Source organism: Henckelia pumila, chromosome 1, assembly GCF_033568475.1.
Source record: "Henckelia pumila isolate YLH828 chromosome 1, ASM3356847v2, whole genome shotgun sequence".
Classification (NCBI taxonomy): Eukaryota; Viridiplantae; Streptophyta; class Magnoliopsida; order Lamiales; family Gesneriaceae; genus Henckelia; species Henckelia pumila.
This window is the reverse complement of record NC_133120.1, coordinates 19220170-19246963: the sequence shown is the minus strand read 5'-3', so window position 1 is coordinate 19246963 and position 26794 is coordinate 19220170. Positions and strand designations below refer to the sequence as shown.

At 38.2% G+C, this 26794-nt stretch overlaps 1 protein-coding gene and 1 pseudogene across 1 annotated transcript; both read left to right on the top strand.

Annotated features, from left to right (window-relative positions):
* Positions 1-19472: 19472 nt before the first annotated feature.
* On the top strand, positions 19473-20215 carry LOC140860151 (early light-induced protein 1, chloroplastic-like). The gene is made up of 2 exons (XM_073262989.1): positions 19473-19616; positions 19769-20215. Exons 1-2 carry the CDS (start codon positions 19473-19475, stop codon positions 20213-20215), a joined length of 591 nt encoding a protein of 196 aa, XP_073119090.1.
* A 2121-nt stretch (positions 20216-22336) lies between these two features.
* On the top strand, positions 22337-26541 carry LOC140860143 (NADPH--cytochrome P450 reductase-like; annotated as a pseudogene).
* Positions 26542-26794: the final 253 nt, after the last annotated feature.

Below are 26794 nucleotides of genomic sequence, written 5' to 3'. Positions count from 1 at the left end.
GCCTGGCAGGTTCATTTGCCGTTGATCGAGTTCGCTTACAACAACAGCTATCATACTAGTATCGGGATGGCACCTTTTGAGGCGTTGTATGGGCGACATTGTCGTACTCCACTCTTTTGGGAAGAAGTGGGGGAGAGACAGGCTGAGGGACCGGAGTTTATCCAGCAGGCGATAGACATTGTTGATCAGATCAAGAAACGGATTAAGACTGCACAGGATCGTCAGGCCAGCTATGCTAATATCAAGCGTAGGCCTTTGCAGTTCGAGGTCGGGGAGAAAGTGTTTCTGAGAGTGTCACCTTTCCGCAAGATTCTCAGATTTGGCCTTAAGGGCAGGTTGTCTCCCAGATTTATCGGTCCGTTTGAGATCTTGGAGAGCATTGGCGATTTGGCTTATCGACTAGCTTTGCCACCGCATCTATCCAGTATTCACGACGTGTTCCACGTATCTCTGTTGAGACGATATGTGGCAGATGAATCTCATATTCTGCAACGGTCTGAGGTTCAGGTAGACAAGGATTTTACTTATGTTGAGAAACCTCTTCGTATCCTGGATTATAAGGATAAGGTCATACGGAACAAAGTCATTCCTTTGGTTTTAGTTCAGTGGCAGCGCAGAGGCACTGAGGAAGCTACTTGGGAGCTTGAGGACAGGATGCGTAAAGACCATCCTGAGTTGTTTTGATTTCATTCTTTAAGTTGTATTCAGTTGCAAACTCTGTAAACGTTTGATTTGAATAAAGAATGTTTCTGATTTCTGTATTTGCATTCGGTACTTAAGATCTGTTTTCGAGGACGAAATATCTTAAGTGGGGGAGAATGTAGTAGCCCGTACCCTAATTGAGTAATTAAAGGATTAATGCTAATTAATTGAATTGGGTATTGGACGGATCGGAAGCTCCGAAGGCACGATCGGAAGCTCCGAACAGGATCGGAAGCTCCGATGAGCGATCGGAGGCACCGATGTTATTACGTCAGGCATGACGTGTGGTTGGATCGGAAGCTCCAATCAGGACCGGAGGCTCCGATCACCCCTATCCGGAGTCAACAAGTGATATTTTGACACGTGGCAGATCAGGATCTTCGGAAGCTCCAATGGCAGGATCGGACGTTCCGATCGAGGTTCGGACGTTCCGATCAAGGATCGGAAGTTCCGATCGTTGTCTATAAATAGAAGGCCGAGACTTCACTTTCATTTGCCAATTCCGAGTTCTCCTTTCCTTTCTAGTCCTTTTGGAGCTGTTCTAGTCTTCTTAGGCTTGGTCCGGAGGTCAGCGAGGCATTCGGTAGTCGTAGCGGAGTTGTGCCCTAGTTCTGGAGGCATCGACATCAAAGGGCTAACGACGGACGAAGGTATAGCTTTTGCTTCCTATAAATATTTAGGAGTATGCAATAACTTAGTTAAGGCTTTTAGATCACTTTAATGATAGTAATATCATTTGGCAGTGTAGAGCAGACTATAGGCGTGGACCTAGAGTTGGTAGAGCTTGCACTGTTTTGAGGTACGAAAGTACTGTTCGAGATATCCTGACTGAGTATGCATGTATTATGTGACCGCATGATTTATATGCCATGATATTATGTTGCATTCATTTGCATCTTGCTGTATCTCCTTCGAGATGTCTGTTAGTAGGGTTGTACCCTATCCTGTTAGTGGATGGACTTCCATCGATTTGGGTCCGGCGTTTCCACGGTTATCTCGGTATGGGAGCCACCTCCTGAAGCGACGGCACAGCATGCTACATACCAGGGCCCGGTCTGTCTCTGTTATCTGATCCTTGACCTCGAGTCTATAGGGAGTTCACTTTGCATGCATGTATACTCATACTCTCGCACTGAGCATTTTATGCTCACGTCTCGTACTCTGTATTTTCTGGACACCCTATTCCATGGGGCAGGTTTGCGATTGGACGAGGAGGGTGGATCCAGGAGGGGCTAGTCAGTGGTTGGCCGGCTGGAGCTTCGCTTAGGTTTTATTACTGTTGTTTTGGGTTTATACAGCTATTCGATTTGGTTGTATATTACTGGATAAATTACAGATTCCTTTACTTGGGATTGTATAATGTTTATGGTTTCCGCAGTTTTATTCTGATATCTGTTTTATTAAGTTAATTGCATGCCTAAGTTCTGTTTAGTAGGTGATCTGGGTAAGCGTCATTACAGAACTGGTTAGTCTCCTCTTCAGATCAACAAAGCTAGCCTCATAATCTGGAGTCCAAACAAAAGGCGCATTCTTCTGAGTCAGCTGGGTAATTGGTTTCGCAATAGACGAGAAACCCTCGATGAAACGACGGTAATAACCAGCTAAACCCATGAAGCTTCGGATCTCCGACACTGAAGTAGGTCTAGGCCAATTCATAACTGCTTCAATCTTGCTGGGATCGACAGAAATCCCATCTTAAAAAATAATATGACCGAGAAAGACAACTCGATCTAACCAGAATTCACACTTAGACAGCTTGGCAAACAACTGCTCAACTCGCAAAATCTGCAGTACGGTCCTCAAGTGCTCTGCATGGTCAGTACGGTTCTTCGAGTAGATAAGAATATCATCGATAAAGATAATGACGAACTCATCTAAATAACGCTGAAAGATTCGGTTCATCAAACCCATAAAAACCGCTGGAGCGTTAGTAAAACCGAACGGCATGACTATAAACTCAAAGTGACCATACCTCGTTCTGAATGCGGTCTTAGGAACATCTTCCTCTCGCACTCTCATCTGGTGATAGCCTGACCTTAGATCAATCTTCGAATAGACAGAAGAACCCTGCAGCTGATCAAAAAGGTCATCTATTCGACGTAAAGGATACCTGTTCTTAATTGTAGCCTGATTCAACTGACGGTAGTTGATACAAAGCCGCATAGAACCATCCTTCTTCCGAACAAACAGAACAGAAGCACCCCAAGGCGATACACTAGGTCTGATGTATCCCTTGGAAATCAAATCCTCAAGTTTCTCCTTTAACTCTCTCAGTTCAATAGGTGCCATACGATAAGGAGCTTTGGAAATAGGTTGAGTACCTTGCACCAAATCGATGCTGAATTCGATCTCTCGAATAGGTGGCAATCCAGGAACATCTTCCGAAAACACATCAGCAAAATCTCTAACCACTGGTAAGTCAACCAAAGCTGGGCTAGATTTCAGTACATCAACCGCATAAACCAAAAATCCTTCTGCACCTCTCTGTAACAAACGAGTCATAGATAACACTGAAATCAAAGGAATTCTAGATCGAGAACCCTTACCAAAGAATTTCCACTCGTCTGCCATTTCAGGTCTGAACCTGACAACTTTCAGAAAATAATCGACGGTTGCCCTGTACTTGGTTAAAGCATCTATACCGACAATGCAATCAAAATCTGACAGTCCAAGTACAATACAGTCGAATTCTAACAAATTTCCTTCAAAACACTGTTCACAGTTCCTGACTAATCTGACAGAAACAATTCCTCCACCCAAGGGTGAAGTAACGGCTACTACAGTAGGCAACAACTCGGTAGGCAAAGCATGCAGTAACACAAATTTCTCAGAGATAAAGGAATGGGAAGCACTTGTATCTATCAAAACATGAGCAGAATAACCAAAAATGGAACAGTTATCTGCTATAACATCATACGGTGTTGCCTGAGCCTGATCCTCTGTCAATTCAAAGACTCGTGCCTGCTGTCTCGGAGGCTGGTTCGCACTAGAGTTACCTCCCTGTCTGTTCTGCTGCTGAGGCTGGAAAGAGTGCACTGCAGAAGACTTCCTCTCGGGTTGAGCTGCATGTCGAGATGAACTCCCACTCTGAGCTCGATCTCTAAAATGTTGCGGGCACACCTTAGAGAAGTGTCCCGGTTGCTGACAGATGTTACAATTACAGAAGACTCCCACACACTGATCCGGTGAGTGTCTTCCCCCACACTTGCTGCAATACAATGATTATGATCCAGAACTCTGTCCTGAACCGAATTGCTTCGAACCATTGGAACTAGAAGAACTGTTCCCCTTCCTTTTGAACTGTTTACCTCTTGCTTTGTACTGATCTTTTCTGTTTCCCCCACTGTTTCCTCCTTCATACCTTTGCTGCTGGTTCTGATGCTGCGGTGGATGATTCTGATACTGAGATGGTTGGTTCTGATACTGCCTCTGCTGCTGAGGTGCCACCTGATTACCTCTTTGCCTCCACAAGCCTGCTTCTGCTCCCTTTGCGTGATTCATGGCATCCGCAAAGTTGTTAGGCCTGTTGGTGTTTACCAACGTGAAGACGTCGGGGTTCAAACCATTGATGAACTGATCTTCCTTAGCTTCTGCATCTCCGGCAATTAGTGGCGCAAAACGCAACAGACTATCAAACTTAGCCACGTACTCTTCAATGTTCAGATTCCCTTGCCTCAGGTTGGCAAACTCTGCTCCCTTATCTTTGCGATACGAGATAGGGAAAAACCGCTTATAAAATTCAGATTTAAAAAGAGTCCAAGTAACTTCCGTACCTCTACTCTCCATTGCTTTCTTTATCATGATCCACCAGCTCTTAGCAACCCCACGTAGCTGATGAATGACTAACCTGATTCTGCGGTCATCCGTGTAATCAATGGAATCGAACAGCTGATCAATATCATCCAACCAACTCTCGCAGTCAACTGGATTTTCTGAACCCATCAATAACGGCGGATTGAACGACTGAAACCTCTTCAGCAAGGTTTCCATAGGCGTTGCTGAAGCATCCAACTGATCAACTTCAGTGCTAGCTTGCTCAGTCGCAGGGATAACTGGCGGTGTGTTTCTGTTTATCACTCGACGAGGACCCATCTGATAATCAAAGGTTAGGACACGAGATATCTCAATCGCTACAATCAGTGCCCTTACAACCGCTTGGAATACCGGATACCAGTCGATAACAGAAACAGTTATATCTCAAGTAGATCATGCTTTATAAATTAAATCACATAACCATGTAATTCAATAATTCTCAATAATAAAGTATGCTCGCATGGAATTAAGTACATAGTTAAAATAACTCAAACACATGCGAGGAGCCAGTACACGCAGACTCGATCTACCCGCTCACTCTAGTTCGACCAAGAATCTTAACGCTCTGATACCACTTAATGTGAGACCTCGGTTCCAAACAACTAATCTCGGGATTAGACAACACTAAGACATACAATAACCAAAGGTTAAAGCAATAAAAGAAATTTTTTATTTTTTTTAAAAGAGAACAGTGTCGCGCTCGATCCGGCAAAAAGCCAGGATCGAGCGCACCACTTCTCTCAACTCTCTGCCAAGAAAAATTAAGGTGCCGCGCTCGATCCGGAAAAAAGCTAGGATCGAGCGCACCATTTTTCTGAAACCTCTGCCTCATTCAAAACAGGGGCTGCGCTCGATCCTGGCTTTTCCTAGGATCGAGCGCACCCTGGGCAGCAGAAACAAATCAAAACAGGGCAAGCTAACCAACTCAAACCAACAATATTCATAACAACATGCATCAATCCAAATGCAACATAATCTCGACTATTTGATACAAAATCAATTCTTCCAACTAGTACATAAAATTCTGGAGTTCAACAACTGTTCAAAGTAGAGGACATGCAACAACAACATAACGATGAAGTTCGATATCTAAACATGTTCCAATATCACTAGGTAGACATGCTGACACGACTTCTAAACTGAGTTTCACTACTAGCTCTCCCTCTTGATGTTAACCAGGCCTTCGCTGACTTGGTCCTGCCCCACCTGTTGCCAAGTACACATACAAAACAAAGCAACAGCCGGATAACCGGTGAGAATGATAATCCCAGTAAAAGAAACATAACAAGTAATACAACAATAAACATGCTTTCAAGACAACGACGAAATCAATAACAACGTAATGAATTGCATGTATTTAAACCGGGATATCAAATCTGATAAACGAGGGATTTCTGCTGTGCTTTTGGGATCCCGAGGATGAGATCACGTAACGACTCACCGAATCTCCCAATCGAGGTGGTGCCACGTATCCCACTCCTCTAGACTTTGAGCAACTATAATGAGTATGCTAGCACCAGGCGAAACGACTACGACCTAGGCCACTCAATCATAGTTCCCAAACGTCTAAACAAAAAGGGGCGGTTCTGCCCGCAAGAAACAAGGTTGGCTCAAGATGAATGCATATCAAAACATAAACATAAGCCATATAAACAACTCAAATAACAGCCAAAATAAAAGTTCCACATGCTAGAACAAGTATTGATGCAATATGTGATTTGAAAGAAAAACTCGAGAACCAATAGTCCCGAGTATGCTATCCCGCTACAATGACTGCTTTTACCTTTCAATGCAGTAGTTCCAAATCTGGAAAAGCTACAACAAAAGATTGTATCAAAGACTATACAATCTAAACAACAACTACGGTTCAAGGTAATTCTCTTTACCGTTCTTCGTCCAACTCTCGACGACCAAATGCTGCTAACACAAGGCTCGACAAACTCCAACGAATCTGTACAAAGATAAGAGATGATCAACAACAACGATTACTCACGAGCCAAAGTGCAACAACTCAAAGGGTTCGAAATCTCGAAACTCAAACCAACGACATTAGGGCTATAAACTGAACAATTTGGAAACACAAACAGCAGTTCAATAACGATATAACCTCATAACAATGCCCAAAACAACAATATCAAGGCAACCCCCATCAATCTCAAAATCCAAGTTTTCGAAAATGGCTTCCAAAAATCATAACAAATCCGAACGTCGCTCTAATTCAAAACCGACAGATAATAAACGATCAGAACTCTGTCTAGAACAACATATTCGAATCTCGAACGATTCTAACAATATCCAAAAACTAGAATGTATCCAATCGTAGAAGAACTTACAATATAACAGAGCTCTCACTGCAGTGCTCGATAATCTGCCTTCAGAAATAAATTCCAACGGCCGGATCGAGCTCGGACTGAAATCTGGGAACTTGGAAATGCTTGGAGGCATCTTCAATGGTGTTCTCGGTTTGGGGGAGGAAGAAGAGTGGATGACCAAGTCAATACAAGTGTAGATAATATATAAAATCCAAAAATTGCTTTTTAGTCCCTGAAAAATCCAATTTTTGCAAAAAGGACCCTGATCAAAATCAAGTCGGCTCGTGAACTCTGTAATCTCCGATTAACTCAAATAAACTCATTTAAGATAAAAACGGGGCGTTACAATATCAACCAATGCAGGGCTAGATTTCAGTACATCAACTTCATAAACCAAAAATCCCTCAGAACCTCTCTGTAACAAACGAGTCATAGATAACACTAAAATCAAAGGGATTCTAGATCGAGAACCCTTACCAAAGAATTTCCACTTGTCTGCCATTTCAGGTCTGAACCTGACAACTTTCAGAAAATAATCGACGGTTGCCCTGTACTGGGTTAAAGCATCTATACCAACAATACAGTCAAAATCTAACAGCCCAAGTACAATACAGTCAAACTCTAGAAAATTTCCCTCAAAACAAAGTTCACAGTTCCTGACTAATCTGACATAAACAATTTCTCCACCCAAAGGTGAAGTAACAGCTACTACAGTAGGCAACAACTCAGTAGGCAAAGCATGCAATAACACAAATTTCTCATAGATAAAGGAATGGGAAGCACCTGTATCTATCAAAACATGAGCAGAATAACCGAAAATCGAACATTTACCTGCTATAACATTGTCAGGTGCTGCCTGAGCCTGATCTTCGATCAAAGAAAAGACTCGTGCCTGCTGTCTCGGAGGCTGGTTCGCACTAGGGTTACCTCCCTGCCTGTTCTGCTGCTGAGGCTAGAAGGAGTGAACTGCAGAAGACTGTCTCTCAGGCTGTGCTGTAGGTCTAGATGAACTCCCACTATGAGCTCGATCTCTACTACGCTGAGGGCACACCTTAGAAAAGTGTCCCGGTTGCTGACATGTGTTGCAGTTACCAAAGACTTATACATACTGATATTTTGAGTGCCTATCTCCACATTTGCTGCAATACAAGGATGATGATCCAGAACTCTGTCCTGAATCGAATTGCTTGGAACCACTGGAACTAGAAGAACTGTTCCCCTGCCTCTTGAATTGTTTCCCTCTTGCTTTGAACTGATCCTTTTTGTTTCCCCCACTACTTCCACCTTCATACCTCTGTTGTTGGTTCTGATACTGAGGTGGCTGATTCTGATACTGAGACGGTTGGTTCTGAGACTGTCTCTACTGTTGAGGTACCATCTGATTACCTCTCTGTCTCCACAAACCCGCTTCAGCTCCCTTTGCGTGATTCATGGCATCCGCAAAGTTATCAGGTCTAGCAGTGTTTACCAACGTGAAAATGTTGGGATTCAGGCCGTTGATGAACTGATCGGCTTTGGCTTCTTCACTGTTGGCAATGTGCGGTGCAAAACGCAACAAGCTGTCAAACTTGGCTACGTACTCCTCAATGTTCAGATTCCCTTGCCTCAGATTGGCAAACTCTACTCCCTTGTCCTTTCGGTACGAAACAGGGAAAAACCTCTTATAAAACTTAGTTTTGAAAAGAGTCCAATTAACAACTGTACCTCGGTTCTCCATGGATCTCTTGGTCGTTATCCACCAGTTCTTAGCAACACCACAAAGCTGGTGGATGACTAACCTGGTTCGGCGGTCATCTGTGTAATCAATGGATTCGAACAACTGATCAATGTCATCCAACCAACTCTCACAGTCAACTGGATTTTCTGTACCAAACAACAATGGTGGATTAAACGACTGGAACCTCATCAACCAGGTTTCCATTGGAGTCGCTGTAGCATCCATCTGAATAGTTTCAGTACTAGCTTGTTCAGTCATATGAATAACTGGCGGTGGGTTTCTGTTTATAACTCGACGAGGACCCATCTAATAATCAAAGGTTAGGACACAAGATATCTCAATCTCTACAATTCAGTGCCCTTACAACCGCTTGGAATACCGGATACCCACCGATAACAAACATAGTTATATCTCAAGTAGTCCATGCTTTATAAATTAAATCACATAAGCATGTAATTCAATTACTTCTCAAATGATAAAGCATGCTTGCATGGAATTAAATAGACAATTAAATAACTCAAACACATGCGAGGAGCCAATACATGCGGACTCGAACTACCCCGCTCGCTCTAGTTGACCAAGAATCTTAACGCTCTGATACCACTTAATGTGAGACCTCATTTCTAAACATCTGATCAAGGAGTAAACTAACAAGCAAGCATTAAAAGCCAAGAACCCTTATGATTTGTTTTTTTTTTTAAAGAAGGGCCGCACGGTCGCGCCTCAAATCGGCGCGGGCGCACACGACGCCCTTCTTGAGCCACGCACGGCCGTGCCCTCCAGAGGCGCGGGCACGCATGGCGCCCTATCCGGGGGGCGCATGCCACGCGGGCGCGCTGCTCCTGCTCTTCCGGCTCCAAAAAACAATCCAAATTATACTTAAAGCTCGGGAGAGTGCAACAATCATACCACAAACAACATAATCATGCATTAGTACACAAATCCAGCAACATACAATACAAGAACTACTAGAGTTGATCAACTGCTCAACAGGATAGAACATGCATCAGTGTTAGCTATTACAAGCCGAATACAAAACATAACCAGTTCTAAACATAAGCAAAACAACCTCCAATCCAAGTTCAAGTTCTAAACACGCTTCAAAACATAAACTAGATTGTCATGCTAATATGACTTCTAAACCGAGTCCCACGACTAACTCTCCCTCTTGATGCTAACCAGGTCTTCGCTGACTTGATCATGCCCCACCTGTTGCCAAGTACACATGCAAAACAAAGCAACAACCGGATAAACCGGTGAGAAAGATACTCCCAGTAAAAGCAACACAACAGGTAATGCAATCAATAAACATGCTTCATAGGCAACACAAAATCAATAAAAGTAATGAAATTCATATCTTTAAATCGGGATATCAATTCTGATAAACGAGGGAATGCTGCTATGCTTTTGGGATCCAGAGGATGAGATCACATAACGACTCACCGACTCTCCCAATCGAGGTGGTGCCACGTATCCCACTCCCCTAGACTTTGGTGCAACTATTAGGAGTATGCTGACACTAGGTGAACCTCTACACCCAGGCCACTCACAGTATAGCTTCCAAAACTTCTAAACAAAAAGGGTTGTTCTGCCCGCTGAAATCAAAGTTGGCTCAAGATGAATTCATAACAAAAAATAAAACATAAGCCACATAATAAGAGTTCATTCAATCAACAAAATACAAGTTCCACATGCTTGAACAAGTATTGATGCAATATTTGATTTTAAGGGAAACTCGATAACCAGCTATCCCGAGTATGCTATCTCGCTAACGGTGACTGCTTTTACCTTTCAATGCAAGTAGTTCCAACTCTGGAAAGCTACAACAAAAGATTGTATCAAAAACTATACAACCTAAACAACAATCAACGGCTCAAGGAAAATCTCTTTACCGTTCTTCGTCCAACTCTTGACGACCAAATGCTGTCAACACAGGGCTCGACAAACTCCAAACGAATCTGTACAAAGATAAGAGAAGATCAACAATGACGATCAACTCACAAGCCAAAGTTCAACAACTCAAAAATGGTTCGAAAACCCAAAACTCAAACCGGCGGCATAACGGCTAAAACTGAACAAACCGAAAACGCAGACATGATTTCAATATCGATATCAACTCATATCAATGCCCAAAACAACAACAACAAAGCAAAACCATCAATCCCAAACTCCAAATTTTCGAACAAGGCTTCTAAAAATCAAAACAATTCCGAACATCGCTCTATTTCAAAACCGACAGATAATAAACGATCCTAACTCTGTCAAGAACAACATACTCGAATCTCGAACGATTCTAGCAAAATCCAAATAATATAATGTATCTGATCGTAGAAAAACTTACGATATAATGGAGCTCTCGCTGCAGTGATCGCTAAACTGCCTTCAGAAATAATTCCAACGGCCGGATCGAGCTCGGATTGAAATCTGGGAGCTTGAAAGCTCAAAGGGGCGACTACAATGGAGATGGCGTGCAAGGAGGAAGATGATGGAGACTTAGACAAGTCAAGAAAGGAGTAGATAATATATAAATCCATTATTTTCGTTTTAGTCCCTAAAAATCCAAATTTTGCAAAATAGATCCTGATCAAAATAAAGTCGGCTCTTGAACTCTGTAATCTCCGATTAACTCAAATAAACTCATTTAAGATAAAAACGGGGCATTACAAGCAAGTCTATCAAGCATTTGATCAATGAAAGGAAGTGGAAAATGATCTTTACGAGTTGCTTTGTTCAACTTCCTATAATCTATACATACTCGTCAGCCAGTTACTGTACGTGTGGAGATTAACTCATTATTTTCATTTTTAACCACAGCAATCCCTTCTTTCTTAGGAACCACTTGCACAGGAGACACCCAACTACTGTAAAAAAAATAGCATAAATCACACCCGCATTCAACAACTTTAACTTCTTTCTTAACTACCTTTTTCATGGCGGGATTCAACTGCCTCTGATGATCAACATAAGGAGTATAAGACTCTTCCATCAAAATTTTATGCTTGCAAATTGTTGGACTAATACCCTAAATGTCAGAAATTGGCCATCCTAAAGCAGTTTTGAAATTTCTCAATACTCTCAACAACTTATCCTTTTCTACCACATACAGATGAGCAGAAATAATGACAGGGGAAGTATAATTATCACCAAGGAATGCATAACATAAATGTGCAGGCAATTCTTTAAGAACAAGAGTTTCAGAAGATACCTCAGGTGCACTATTTTCCAATGCTTCGGATTCCTTAGTACTCACCATTTTTTCTTTCGGAGCTCCCTCTAGGAATGCTTCTTGTTCGCGCAGCTCCCAATCTTCTTCCTCATCCAATACCACATCCGCCCCCAAACATCTTTCTAGTGAATCAGTGATTCATGCACATGAAAAAGAATTATGAGAATCAATAATTTCAATATTTTTACATGTACTTACCTCGTTTGGTCCCCTCATGGTGTGATAAATATTGAAAATCACAGCTTTACCACCAACTCGAAGTGTGAACTCTCCCTTGTGGATGTCAATCAGCGCACGTGCAGTAGCTAGAAAAGGTCTCCCAAAAATCAAGGGAGTTTCTTCATCTTCATCAATGTCCAAAATCACGAAGTCAGCTGGAAATATGAACTTGTCGACCTTCACCAAAACATCCTCCACAATACCCCTTGGATATGTGATACTTCGATCAGCCAGCTGTAATGTGATGGTGGTCGCTCTAACTTCTCCAAGCTCCAATGTCCTGTAGACAGAAAACGGCATCAAATTTATAATTGCTCCTAAATCACATAAAGCTCGATTTACTTTAGAACCACCAATAAAACAAGGGATAGTAAAACTCCCTGGATCCTTAAGCTTTTGTGGTAACTTTTTCTGCAGGATGGTGCTGCAATCTTCTGTCAGATTCACCACTTCATTGCCTTGCAGTCTCCTCTTCTTGGACATCACATCTTTGATGAACTTGGCGTAATTGGGAATTTGTTCCAAGGCATCTGCAAACGGAATATTTATGTGTATTTTCTTGAAGATGTCTAGGAACTTGGAAAATTTCTCATCAAGTGCTTTCTTCTTAAACCGCTGTGAGTATGGAAGTTGTGGCTTGTACATCGGTTTTGAAACTGCTTCTTGCTTGGGCTCTTCAACAATGATTTCTTCGACCACTGATTCATCTACTTCGTTTGCTCTGCTCTGATCCTTAGCTTCTAACTTCTTACCACTTCTTAACTTTACTGCTTTGCACTGCTCTTTTGGATTCACTTCTGTATTGCTGGGAAATTGTCTTCGGTTTTGATACTTTAAAGCGTTTGCCACCTGTCCAATCTGTGTTTCCATGGATTTCATCATAGCCCACAAACTGCACATATGTGTCTCCATGCTATCCATTCGAGTTTCAGTCCTCGAAATCCTCTTGTTAGACTCATTGACATATGTAGCAACAACATCCTCCAATGATGCCTTTCCTTCGCCCTTGTTTGTATTGAATCCCGGAGGGGGATTCAACACATTTTTGTTGTTGGCATAGGAAAAATTTTCATGGTTACGTAAACTAGGATGATAAGTATTAGGCGGAGGGTTACCTCGATAATTTCCATAGCCTCTGGGATTTATATACTATGCTTTCTCAGGTGGATAGGACTCTTCTATGGCAACCGAGACACCTGCAGGTTCTGCTACATTCACCTTTTTCAGAGCAGCAACTTGTGTACTCAATGCAGATATCTTTGCAGTAATGGACGTGAGAGGATCAACACTGTACACTCCCTTCTTGACTCCCATACGTTCAGATGGTCATTGATAACTATTGATAGTCATTTGTTCCAGCATCTCATAGGCCTGAATGGGGTCCTTGGCAAATATGGTACCCCCAACAGCAGAGTCCACTGACATTCTTGTAGGCATGTTCAACCCATTGTAGAAAAGCTCTATTTCTTCCTAATCTAAAAATTATGATTAGGACAACGCCTTAACAAATCTTTGTACCTTTCCCATGCCTCATATAGCTGTTCTGAATCATGCTTTTGAAAGGTACTGATCTCAATCTTCAGTTGGGTGGACTTAGCCGGTGGAAAATACTTTGCTAGAAATTTCACGGCCATGTCCTCCCAAGTTGTTATGCTTCCTAGCGGAAATTACTGCAACCAGATCCGTGCCTTGTCCCTGAGAGAAAAAGGAAACAAGCGTAAACGTATTATATCCTCAGAAACACCATTTATTTTTATCGTATCAGTAATCTCTAGGAAGGTGCGCAAGTGTAAGTGAGGATCAGCTGTGGCACTTCCATTGAATTGGTTCTGCTGAACCATATTGATTAATGCCGGCTTCAACTCGAAGTTGTTGGCATTTATTGTCCCTCGAGCGATTCCAGAATAGTGAGCCTGGACCGTCGGCTTGAAATGATCTCTAATTGGCACCAAGGGCAATTCATTGACATTTTCTTCAGCCATATTCTGTTGTTCTTCTCTTCTTGCTCTTCTCAAAGCACGTGCGTTTCGTTCGATCTCTGGATCAAAGATTAAAGAATTCGCACTTTGGGATCTTCGCATAAACTGAAGTCAAGTCAACATAAGTCAATTAGTAACTTAAAATAAAATAAAATAACGCTCTAAATTAAAACTTAAACTAATGGGTAACAAAACTAAACAAAATCAAAAATTACTCTCCAGCAACGGCGCCAAAAACTTATTGTGAAAAATACTCGCAAGCGTACAAGTGTCAAGTTTTAATATAGTGATAAACAGAGTGTCGATCCCACGAGGACTAAAATGAAATATTCAATACTTGTAATTAAAATAGTCTTAATTTTATTCAGAAAAATAAACTTTAAAGAGTTGCTGACAAATTAAATTAATAATAAATTTGCAAAACGCGCTCACACACAATTCTTAAGGGATTATCAATCAAAGAGAAATAGTCTAGAGGTTTTGATTTCACCTAGTCTCGACAATATTCATTCATAATTAATCTATCTTCATGAGTTCATTTCAATTAATAACCAAGAACACATAGATTATACTATTTCCCTCTACCGAGTATCAAATAGAGTGTATCAACTACCGATCAATTCTAATATCCCTATTGAGAATTTACGTGTAGTGATATGTGTAAAAAAATGTTCTTTCTAGGCTCTATTAAAGTTATAAACTCTCTCGAGTCATATAAACAATTAATAGTGTGAATTCCACCGATCCTATTCTAAATCCTCTCTCCCGAGTGCCAGATTCTAAATAAATATGACAAATCAATTTAAGGCCAGTAAATTGATAAAACTTTCAAAACTAGAATCACAATTAATTTAGAAAAACTCAATTCAATAAAATCAACAATTCATAAACATGTCTTGACCATGCCACGTCAACATCTAGACATAAAAAGTTTAGTTAATAGCAAAATTCAAAATAACTGAAATCATGTTCAATATTTCAAACATAATTCAATAACTAAGAGAAAACAATAAAAAAGAAATAACAAAGTCGTAGTCTTTCTTCCGTGTCCGGTTGAAAAGTCTTTATCTTCGTTCCAAGCAAGCTTCAAATCTCGATCCAAAATCTCACGAATTTTCTCTCAAGATTATTGTGTGTATTGGCAGCTAGATAGATCCCCATTAGGTCTGAAAAACTCCCTTAAATACTCCCTATGAATCGTCCAAAATAAACCCAAAGATATTTTAAAGTTTCCAAAATTACAGAAACACTTCGTCAGAAAATCGACGACGCGCGGGCGCGCCTCAAAAGTCGCGCGGGCGCGCATAAAGCACTGGATCTCAATTTCAAAATTCTCAAACACGCGCGAGCGCGCGTAATGTCTGACACGGGCGCGCATGACTCTCTGCCTCAACACTCTAAAAACACTTCATAAGGCGCGGGCGCGCATGAGTCTCGGGTCCTTCTTCATTTTTCCTTCGAAATCTTGGACCATTTTCACTCGATTTGCCTCTTCCTTGACTCCTTTGACTCTATCCATCAAAGATTCGGTATTTGCTTCATCTCCTAACATCCAACACAAACAATAGCAAATTTCACGTAATTCCGCTCGAAACCAAACAATTATCCAATAATAAAAACACAAATTAAGTGCACAAAATGCATTTATCACCAACAAATTTTTATACTTCCATTTTCATTGCTAGGTTTTGGCATCACCAAAAAGGGAGAAATTGTTATGTAATTTAGTTTTGGTGAAGAGAATTAATAGTACCGTAGACTAAGAATCAGTAGTAGTATAAAGTACTCGAAAATCAGGAACCAAAAAACTAAGTCTGTAAACCGAGCCATATCGCAAAACCAGTAGCCTTAGTCCAGTCAACACTTTTTGAGAATAAAAGATAGTTTCATTAGGCTTCAATCGAGTAAATTTAGTGGTCTACATTTCAGTAGACAACTCATTTAATGTAGTTCTATTTAATTTCACAGTTTCATTTAATGTTTCGTACTAGCATTAATGGCGCATTTATTGCTTATCCTTTTGGAGTATGAAATATGTGACGTACTAAGAAAAATACAATCCTTGAGTGCAGGTACAATAAATTAAGGAGTTGATAGAGTCGTTTCTTAACGTTGAATCAATAGCTATAAAAAGCAATTGGCTCATTCGAGTAGAGATACCGAGATAAAAACCCACAATGAAGTATTAATTCAGTTACAAATTCTCTACACTCGAAAGAATACTCTTGCACACTCCAAGTGATATATCAGATCTTCATATCACTCTTGTGTGTTTGATTCATTGTAATATTCTTATTAGAGTATAATATTTATAAACTATTGAGAATAGAGTCTTTCTTCAAAAGTGTGTTGAGTTGTAAAGTGTTCATGAGTACTAGGATTTTCAGTAGGCAGTAGATAAGCCCTACTAAAGTGGGTTTGTACCAATGTGTGTGTACTTATCAAATCTTCTAGTGATACATTCTGAAAACAGAAGAAGGGAAAACGTAAAAAGTTTTAGCCTTCGTACTTCCAGAAACAAATCTGTTTTTACTGTTCTACTTAACCTTTGAGTTTCAGCAAAACCTAGTAGTCTGTTTCCCCACTATATCAATAAACTACTGCTTTGTCGGCATTCATTACAAGATTCGCCTGCTTAGCTTCTAACACCAATTTTAGGCCTCTAAGAAACGAAAATTTGGGAGTTTTCATCCCCCTCCCTCTCTGTCTAAACTCTAATCACCAATCCTAAGAATATGTATCATGTAATAGCGTTTTAAAACAAATAAATTACTGTTATTTTTAAAAAAAATTTCCAATAACGGATTGTTTTAAATATATTTTGTGTGTCGTCATAAAATATTAACTTATTTTGTATTGTCATGTATTTCGCTAAATTAATTTTTTTATTGAGTAAATATATTAGTGATTTTAAAATTTTTATATACATTTATTTTAATCAATCCATCTATATATAAATATGTGAGTTTGTTTATTGAATAGTTTAATTGCCCGTATTTTTTTTATTTGATTTGAATGGTGAAAAGTTAAGGGATCAGTATTAAGTTATTTCCACCATGTTTAATGAAGCTAATTTAATTCTTTTTTATTACATTACTTACGGTCATACTATTACTATTTTTACTATAAATTTAAATTTAAAATGTATAAACTATTATTATCGAATTAGATTGAAATAATACCACTACTAATGTTTAAAATATTTTTTCCCCAAAACTTTTTTTGTAATATTTTAGTATAGATAACTTATTGCATTATGTGAATGCATATTTATGATTTCATGGCATATATCTTAAATATAACTTTTTAAAATTACTTTTGAATCTTTAACATGTGTATGATGAAATAGTGTTTTTAAATCTGTAACTAAATATGTAAGTTGTCAAATACTAGGTGAAGCACGGCCGAGGTAATTACATATATATATATATATATATACAAGGTGAAGTAATTTTTCAAATACGTACTAATTATAATATAATGAATCAAAAGATATATGAAACTAATTAATGTTTATTGTTGATTATTTAACATGGAATATATCTTAAATTTAACATTTTAAAATTACTCTTGAATCATGAACTTATGTATCATGAAATAGTTTTAAAAGTAAGAAAATACAGTTATTTTGAAGTACAAATCTCCTAATTCCTTAATTATTGTCAGCAAAAAATTGCAATAGCTCAACAAAAATCCGCTGATTACTTGAATATTCAGATTCATCATGACCATGAAATAGAAGAATGATTCGTAGGAATTCCGCTGTAGTTAATTGATGACTCGAATCGAATCCTTTAATCAATTTTTGCTTCTCATGTCGCTTTAACAAAATTATTCTAAATATGTTGTACGTACTTGATTTAGCAAGTCTCGACATTTCCTGAAAGGTTATGAGCACTATTAGGACCCCCTACATTATCTCATAACTTTTTCATTCTTTTTTCAATTTTTAAAACCTTGCTCTCCATACTCGTTCTTAAAAACCAAGAAATTTGTTTAAAAAAAAAAGAAAAATTTAATTCTTGCTTGACGTGGTTGAACTTTGTCATGAAAATTAAAGCAGGAAGCATTCATTATTATAAGTATATATATATAAAGTGAAAAGCTCATGATTTGTTATATATATAAATTTAGGATATTTCATTAAAAAAAGAAAAGAAAAGAAAAAAAACCCATTAAAAATATGTGAAAAGTCTTATATATATATATATGAGAAAGATCCAGAATTCTTGCAATTACCCTTAATTTTGTCTAGCTAGAAACATGTCGGGTGCGTATGGATCCAAGTTCCATAGCATGTTGTACGAGTGATAACCAAGTTATTGCATTATGTGAATGCATATTTATGATTTCATGTCATATATCTTAAATTTAACTTTTTAAAATTACTTTTGAATCATGAACATATGTATCATAAAATAGTGTTTTAAAAGGAAGACAATACAGTTATTTTGAAGTACAAATCTCCAAATTCCTTCATTATTAATTGTCAGCAAAAAATTACAATAACTCAACAAAAATCTCCCGATTAACTTGAATATTCAGATTCATCGTGAGCATGAAATATTATAAATGATTCGTAATTAAGAATTCCGCTGCAGTTAATTGATGACTACAGTCGAATCTTTTGATCAATTTTAATTTGCCTCTCATGTCGCTTTAACAAAATTATTCTAAATATGTTGTACTTGATTTAGCAAGTTTCGACATTTGCTGAAAACTAAGTTATGAGCATTAATATTAGATTTAGGACCCCCTACATGATCATCTGATAACTTGCGATGTGGATGTGGATGTGGATGTGGATGTGGGATGAATTCACAAATTGGTTATGTGAACACTCAAAAAGATAGTTGTGATGAATGAATTCAAATGAGTGATAAAGATTGTAGTGAATCTGGTGGTTTTTTTAAAAAAATTTAGCACCCGGGCTAATAGAATATTTGATTGTCTTGAAAAATATCTTAACGTGATTATATTTTTAAAAAAAAAACAAGAAATTTGTTTTTTAAAAAAAAAGAAAAATTTAACTCTTGCTTGACGTGGTTGAACTTTGTCATGAAAATTAAAGCAGGAAGCATTCATTATTATAAGTATATATATATAAAGTGAAAAGCTCATGATTTGTTATATATATAAATTTAGGATATTTCATTAAAAAAAGAAAAGAAAAGAAAAAAAAAACCCATTAAAAATATGTGAAAAGTCTTATATATATATATATGAGAAAGATCCAGAATTCTTGCAATTACCCTTAATTTTGGCTAGCTAGAAACATGTCGGGTGTGTATGGATCCAAGTTCCATAGCATGTTGTACGAGTGATAACCAAGTTACGTGGAACAAGAAAGAGCCGCAATTTCTTTGCACAAAACCCCTATAAATACACTTGGCATGCTACTCCACCATATTCAACCCGCAATTTCTCTATCTGCTAATTAATATTACATTACATTCTTCTTCTTAATTCCATTAAAGCTAGCTAAGCTTTTGTTCAAGCACAATATGGCAGCAGCAACAGGAATGCAAATGATCTCATGTGGAGCTGGTTTGAGTTCAAGAATTAATATTGCTGGTCCCAACCAGTTTGCTCGTGTGCCACTTTTTAAGATCAGGGACCTCAAGTTTCGAGTTCGAAGCACGGCCGAGGTAATTACATATATATAGTACGTGAAGTAATTTGTCAAATACGTACTAATTATAATATATATTGATGTTTGCTACAGCTAGCAAGCTTAATGAATGAAAAGATATATGCATGAAATTATATAATTAATGTTTATTGTTGATTTAACATGCAGGATGGTGGTGATATTAATAATGTTGCTGATGAGAAACAGAAAGCAGCTGTTCCAGTTCCGCCACAGTTGTTTTCAACACCACCTCCGCCGCCCCAGCCTGAGGAGAGCACCAAGATTACAGACATCATGGCCTTCGACGGTCCCGGCCCCGAGAGGATCAACGGCCGCCTAGCCATGATCGGATTCGTGGCGGCCATTGCAGTGGAATTAACCAGAGGACAAGGTATCTTTTCGCAGATACAAAACGGAGGAATCCAGTGGTTTATCGGGACAACTGTTGTGCTGTCCATAGCATCCCTCGTGCCATTGTTTAAAGGCGTGAGCGCAGATTCGAAATCCCAGGGATTGATGACATCCGACGCAGAGCTCTGGAATGGGAGGCTCGCAATGGTAGGGCTCATAGCTTTGGCTTATACCGAGTATGTCAACGGCGGGACTCTTGTGTGAATTAAACCTGGCCGGCTTTGTAAGGGACTAAAGGGTACTACTAGCTAATATATATGTATGGTGTGTACATTATTATGTAAATTTGACTAATATTGTAGTGGTACGTCTTTCAATCAAATACTTGTTTCTAATGTATGTTTATTATTATTATTTTTTTATATACCATGTCATGTAGTAATGTTTTTTCGGTATTAATTACATGCATGGCTCGAATTTAGCTATCTCTAAAAGTCTAAGTCTAATAACCAAAAATTTTGTATATATGATTAAATCGAACATCACATAACTTTATTTATTGAGAGGATCTCATTAATCAATTTTGTAAGATAAACTTCTTATTTGATTCGATCAATTAAAAAAAATGTTATTTAATTTGTACCGAAAAAATGAATGTGTAAACTTTTAAAAGTTATATAGTGATTATGTTGTCACTTCATGGTTTTATAACATACAAATACCCTATAAATGTCAATATTCTCAAAACATTAAATTGTTTCTCAATGAGAAAAAAATATTCATTCTGAAAAATAAATATATTGGAAACAACGTGCATGTGTACAATTATCATTCTATTTATAAGTGGTAAGAGAACAAATTCTAAGGCTTTTTAGACACAATAATTGATCACATTTGTGCATTTTTTTTAGCACATTTGAAACATTTGGTCAATTTCATGCACTTTATTTCCTCTAATGTTATATCGAGGTATCTCTTTTTTTCGGGGTGAATAAAATGATCAATATATGAGTTTCAATTGTGAAATCTTCTATATGTTCTTAACTATTTAACTTAGAAAGTTGTTTTTTCATGGTTCACTTGTAAATTTAACCGTTAAATTTTATGTGTTGATGGCCACAAGGTTGGACTTACAGAGAAGAAAATATTTTTTAAATTGAGATTGAAAATTAATGGGAAGAACAATATTTTATTATTTGGTTGAATGAATGACATAGTACTTTACTCTTTCTTTCTTTTTTTGTGCCGATTAACTAATTTCTCAATGGGGAGTGTTATTTATACTCCAAAAAGTGTTAATCACTTTTCAAATTATATTTTTATTGTACTAGTTGTCAATATTATCCTTATTTATGACTTTCGAAATATATATAAATCTTGTTTGACCTTCCAAACATATTGATGAAGAATACTTCTTGATTTTGTTGATGATAAGCGGGTCAATTGGATAATATAAAACAAAACCAAGAGCAAAATACATAAACTCAAATCGGCACTACAAGAAAAATGCACAAACACAACACTTAAAAGACAATGCTTTTAACGAAAAGGGTTGTTTTTTTTTAAAAGACAACGCTTTTAGTGAAAAGCGTTGTCGTTATATGTTTTTTGTTCATCAAAGACAACGCTTATTTTAAAAAGCGTTGTCAATAAGCGTTTTTTTGGGGTTAAAGGCAACGCTTTTAAAAGTGTTGTCTATGAGCGTTTTTTTTTCCCATGTATAACAACACTTTTTAAAAAGTGTTGTAGAAAAAATATTATTTTTATTTAAAATAAAACATAAAATAAATAATATTTCCTTAGCCAAGTGTTGTAGAAAAAATATTATTTTTATTTAAAATAAAACATAAAATAAATAATATTTCCTTAGCCAATTAGATCCCCAAATCTCAGACCCCTTCTCTCGATCGCGATTTCTAAATCTCAGACCCCTTCTCTCGATCGCGATTTCTTCTTCCGACATATCCCTTAGCTCCTTTTTCTCTCTTTCAATTCAAAATCCCACCTCGATTTATGGCTTCGATTTTTGCTCGATTCTTCAAACGATTTTTGAAGTGACTCCGACGATGAATTGGTTGACACCTCGCAATGTTCTCGCTCGAGCCGTCGGGAAGCCCACCTCGCATCTTCACTACAGGTGAAGACCGATCCCTTAGTTTTGTGGTTCAAAAGCTGTTCCAAGTCTGCGACAAACAACAGATTCATCAGTTGGTTACATCGTTCACTGAGGATCCCGCTATGTTCATATCGGCCTGTCTTGAGCCTCTAGGGTATGTTTAGAACTCGACTACCGTATTTCTCCCTTGAATGTATAACTCTGATTTCTGGATTTTCGATTTTCTTTGCTTTATTGATAAAGTCTAGCTGGGACCCAGTTGAGAAAGCATGGAACCCACGTCGGAGAAGCTCTAGCCGTTTGATTTTATATTGGCGATCTTAAAGGGACGGAAACCCGATAATTCTGATGGGTCGTTGGACTTGGTGCCGCTGCTGATGGAGAACAGGGAGCTCATGATGGTTCTCACCACCTCCGTGGCGGTGCTGATCAGATGTATCGTGGTTCTGTTGTGGCGGCGGGTGGGTGGATCAGGCAAGAAGGCGGTGGAGATGCCGAAGCTGGTTGTGCCCAAGGCGGTGCTCGAGCTGGATGAAGTTGATGATGGAAAGAAGAAAGTGTCCTTTTTTTCGGGACTCAGACTGGCACGGCTGAAGGCTTTGCCAAGGTAGAAACACCGATTACTTTATATCGACTAAAGGCATGAAAAGTATTGAATCGCATTTGGATTCTTTCTCCAAAGACTTTGTATGGGGATACTTTTTCGAACTTAATTAATTGTTAAATAAAAAATTTAATTGAGATTGCATCTGGATTTTCTCTTAATAAAATGAAATCCTTGGAGTTTTTAATGAGTGTCACGTGCCCAAAAATATTGTTTTGATGTAAATGGCCGAACCTTAACATCTGCATTGACAAGAGGCCAAGAATTGTCCAGTTAGTGCTAGAAACAAGATGAAGGGCACGAATTGGTATGGGAATTCTGGCACGCGTGTAGGGTGATTGTGTGTGATTCAATTGTATTGTATATTGACTGATCCGCCTCCTTTCAGAAGATTTTCTTTTTAAAGAAATATAATTGTGGTAAAAATGAATTTTTACTTGCATAAGATTTAAAATTTTGATGTTTTGGTTGGGAATTTTGTTGTCCAGGCACTTGCCGAAGAAGCTAAAGCCAGGTATGAAAAGGCCAAGTTTAGAGTGGTTGATTTGGTAAGGTTTTATTTGAATTTTCCTTTTACTTTTATTGTTGAAGTACTTGTTCTAGGCTTATCTTTTTGGTTATGGTAGGATGATTATGCCGCCGATGATGAAGAATATGAGGAGAAATTCAATAAGGAAACTATAGCATTCTTTTGCCTGGCCACGTATGTTCTTTGAAATATGTTCTTTATCAAAGATGTAGTTTTGTGTTATGGTGAAAATATTTGTGTGTCTGACACAATCCAGATCATGTGGTTTATGATTGCATTGTGACGGTCAAGGATTTGTTACTTGCATATATGGAGACGGTGAGCCTACGGACAATGCAGCAAGATTTTACAAATGGTTTACAGAGGTATAACATCTTGACATCCGATTAATAATTAATCTTCATGGATTTCTCTCTCTGGCTTGAAATTATAGTCTTAGTTTATGATTTTGCGGTGCAGGGAAATGATAGAGGTGACTGGCTTAAAAATCTACAGTATGGTGTATTTGGTCTTGGGAACAGACTATATGAACATTTTAACAAGGTCTATCCACTTTATATACATACATTTAATTATGTTTGGATGCCAGATTACTAAAGTATTCATTTAATTGATGGTATTCTCATTTTGTTTTATTATGTTTGGATGCCAGATTGCTAAAGTGGTGGATGAAATTCTTGCTGAACAAGGTGAGTTATCCCTTGCTGATTTTTTTTTTCTTGTCTTATAGTTAGATATAAGCATGCAAGGTGCTTGATCTTCCTTCATAAATTTTCATATGAAATATGTTACCAGTTTTTTATGTGAGTGTTCCGTGCTCTTTGAAGAGACTATGTTGTTGCATTCTCTGCAATTATATTTCTTTTTTCTATACGTGTTAATAATATCATTAATCTTTAATAGTTTGAAAGACATTCTTATTGTGAGTTATTGAGAAATGTAGGTCACTCCGGCCCGGAGAGTGCTGTATCCTTGAAGATCTAATGTTGCTTGTAAGAAGGAGCTCCATATTGCCTCATCTGATCGTTCGTGCATTCACTTGGAATTTGACATATCTGGCACTGGACTTATGTAAATTTCTGTCCAATATTATGTATCGTATAAATGTTCAGGATATTATTTTTTTTTATCACAGCTACTTGTTAGCTTCCTTTAACTCTAAAGCAGTATGCAAGAGTTTGTACTTATTCTAGTGTACATATCACCCTCAGGTATGAAACAGGCGATCATGTTGGTGTATACTGTGAAAATTCAATTGAAACTGTGATGGAAGCGGAGAGGTTACTAAATCTTCCACCGGATACATGCTTCTCACTTCACACTGATAAAGAGGACGGAACACTGCTCAGTGGAGATTCATTGCTACCTCCCTTCCCGCCTTGCACATTGAGAATGTCACTAGCTCGATATGCAGACCTTTTAAACTCACCTAAGAAGGTATGCTGCATTCCTATGTCTTGCATTTTATGTGCGATTCACATAGGCAGACATTAAGGCACTATCGCGTATATTTTCCAGCCTGCTTTGGTTGCATTAGCCGCTTATGCCTCTGATCCAAGTGATGCCGATCGACTGAGACATCTTTCATCCCCTGCTGGAAAGGTTTGTAATCAATGAAGTCTCATATTTCCTATCCGAATCGAGTACATGACTACATGCCAAATTTTCTTATGAACATTTTTTCTTTGCTTCAGGAGGAATATACACAATGGGTTGTTGCAAATCAGAGAAGCCTACTCGAGGTCATTTCAGAATTCCCGTCAGCCAAGCCTCCACTTGGCGTTTTCTTTGCGGCAGTTGCTCCACGCCTTCAAACCAGATTCTATTCAATCTCGTCCTCTCCGAAGTGAGTTCTTGTTATGCTCCTTTGTATGGTTGTCTTGATAATAACAAGAGTGTAGAGACACTTGCTGAATTAATGTTATCTGCATTTATTGTTGGTAAAGCCTTTATAAATTTTGCATTTTGAGTATTATGTTATACTCCTAGTGATGAAACAAGATGTCGCTGATTCAAGTTTAAAAAAAGAAAAGAAAAGAAAAGATTTGTTGCGATTCAAGCAACCTCTCGTTTACTTGTACTATATTCCATTTTTCACTAGCTTTTGCTTTAGGATATTAATTATCAATTGTTGGTTTTCTTCAGGATTGCGCCATCTAGAATTCATGTCACTTGTGCATTAGTTTACGAGAAAACACCTACAGGACGAATCCACGAGGGTGTTTCCTCAACATGGATGAAGGTATTTGTTATCTATCCAATTGAATCTCATATTAATGTTTTATCTTGATAGTTGAGATTTAAAATGGACCAATGGTATAACAAGCAGTCTTTGTTTGGTTCTTTCATTTAGAATTTGTAAACCTGAGCTTGCTTGGCCTTATTCGCAGAATGCCGTATCATTGGAAGAAAGCCATGACTGCAGTTGGGCACCAATTTATGTTCGGACTTCTAATTTCAAACTCCCCTCTGATTCTATAGTACCAATTATAATGATTGGCCCCGGTACTGGCTTGGCTCCGTTCAGGGGTTTCCTTCAGGTTTGAGTAGACTTGTTTCGTTATTACACATACCATGTCCTATTTTCGCAACCCATGTCAAGAATGAGTGGCCGTGAATAAAATATTTTTTCCCAGGAAAGAGTAGCTTTAAAGGAATCTGGAGCGGAACTTGGTCCTGGCGTATTATTTTTTGGATGCAGGGACCGCAAAATGGTTAGTAACCCACCTAACATCGGTGTGAATCCTGAATATGATTAATATTTATGTTTATAGTAAGAGTTTGAAAATGTTGCAATCTACATGACTTCATTTACGAGGAAGAGTTAAACGACTTTGTCAAAGGTGGAATAATATATGAGCTGGTCCTTGCATTCTCACGTGAGGGACCCTCTAAGGAATATGTGCAACACAAGATGATAGAGAAGGTATTCCAACGCTTTAAATAAATTGGTGCTTGCTTGAATTCTTTCTGATCGTGGATTACAGACATTACGTGGTTTTAGTGGTATCTATCAAGAGATAAATTTATATATGCAGTGTAATGTAACCCCGATGGATCGTGAATAATATCTAATTAAGGGTTTGTGTACGTGTATAGATACAGTGATTCATTCATTTATGTTAACTCTCCTTCTTCATGCCTATTCTCTTATTTTACATGCGCTTATATAATAATACTCTTCTAGACAGGAGTCCTCCATGCATATTCATTAATGTTGTATATAATTCATTGTATAGCAATCATGTTTGATTTCTTTATATACAAAAGAACATTCATTTAAAAGTGTGTGTGCAGTATAAATATGCTTATTCCAGGTTAAGGAACACAACATTACCTAAAAGAATAAGGATGGAATCATTGGGAAAATTTAATTTCTCAACTAGCAAACTTATCACGTTTTCTATTACTGCATGTATATTTTCTCATACATCTCAAGGGGTTTCCTATTACAAATTTAATTGCACAAATCCCTCGCTTGTGGTGATGTTACGCCTTGCAAGTTTTTACACTACTGTGATATATAATAGTCCAGACACGCATTTATCCTCATCACAATTAACTTGTACTGAATGTTTGATGTTTGCCCATTTT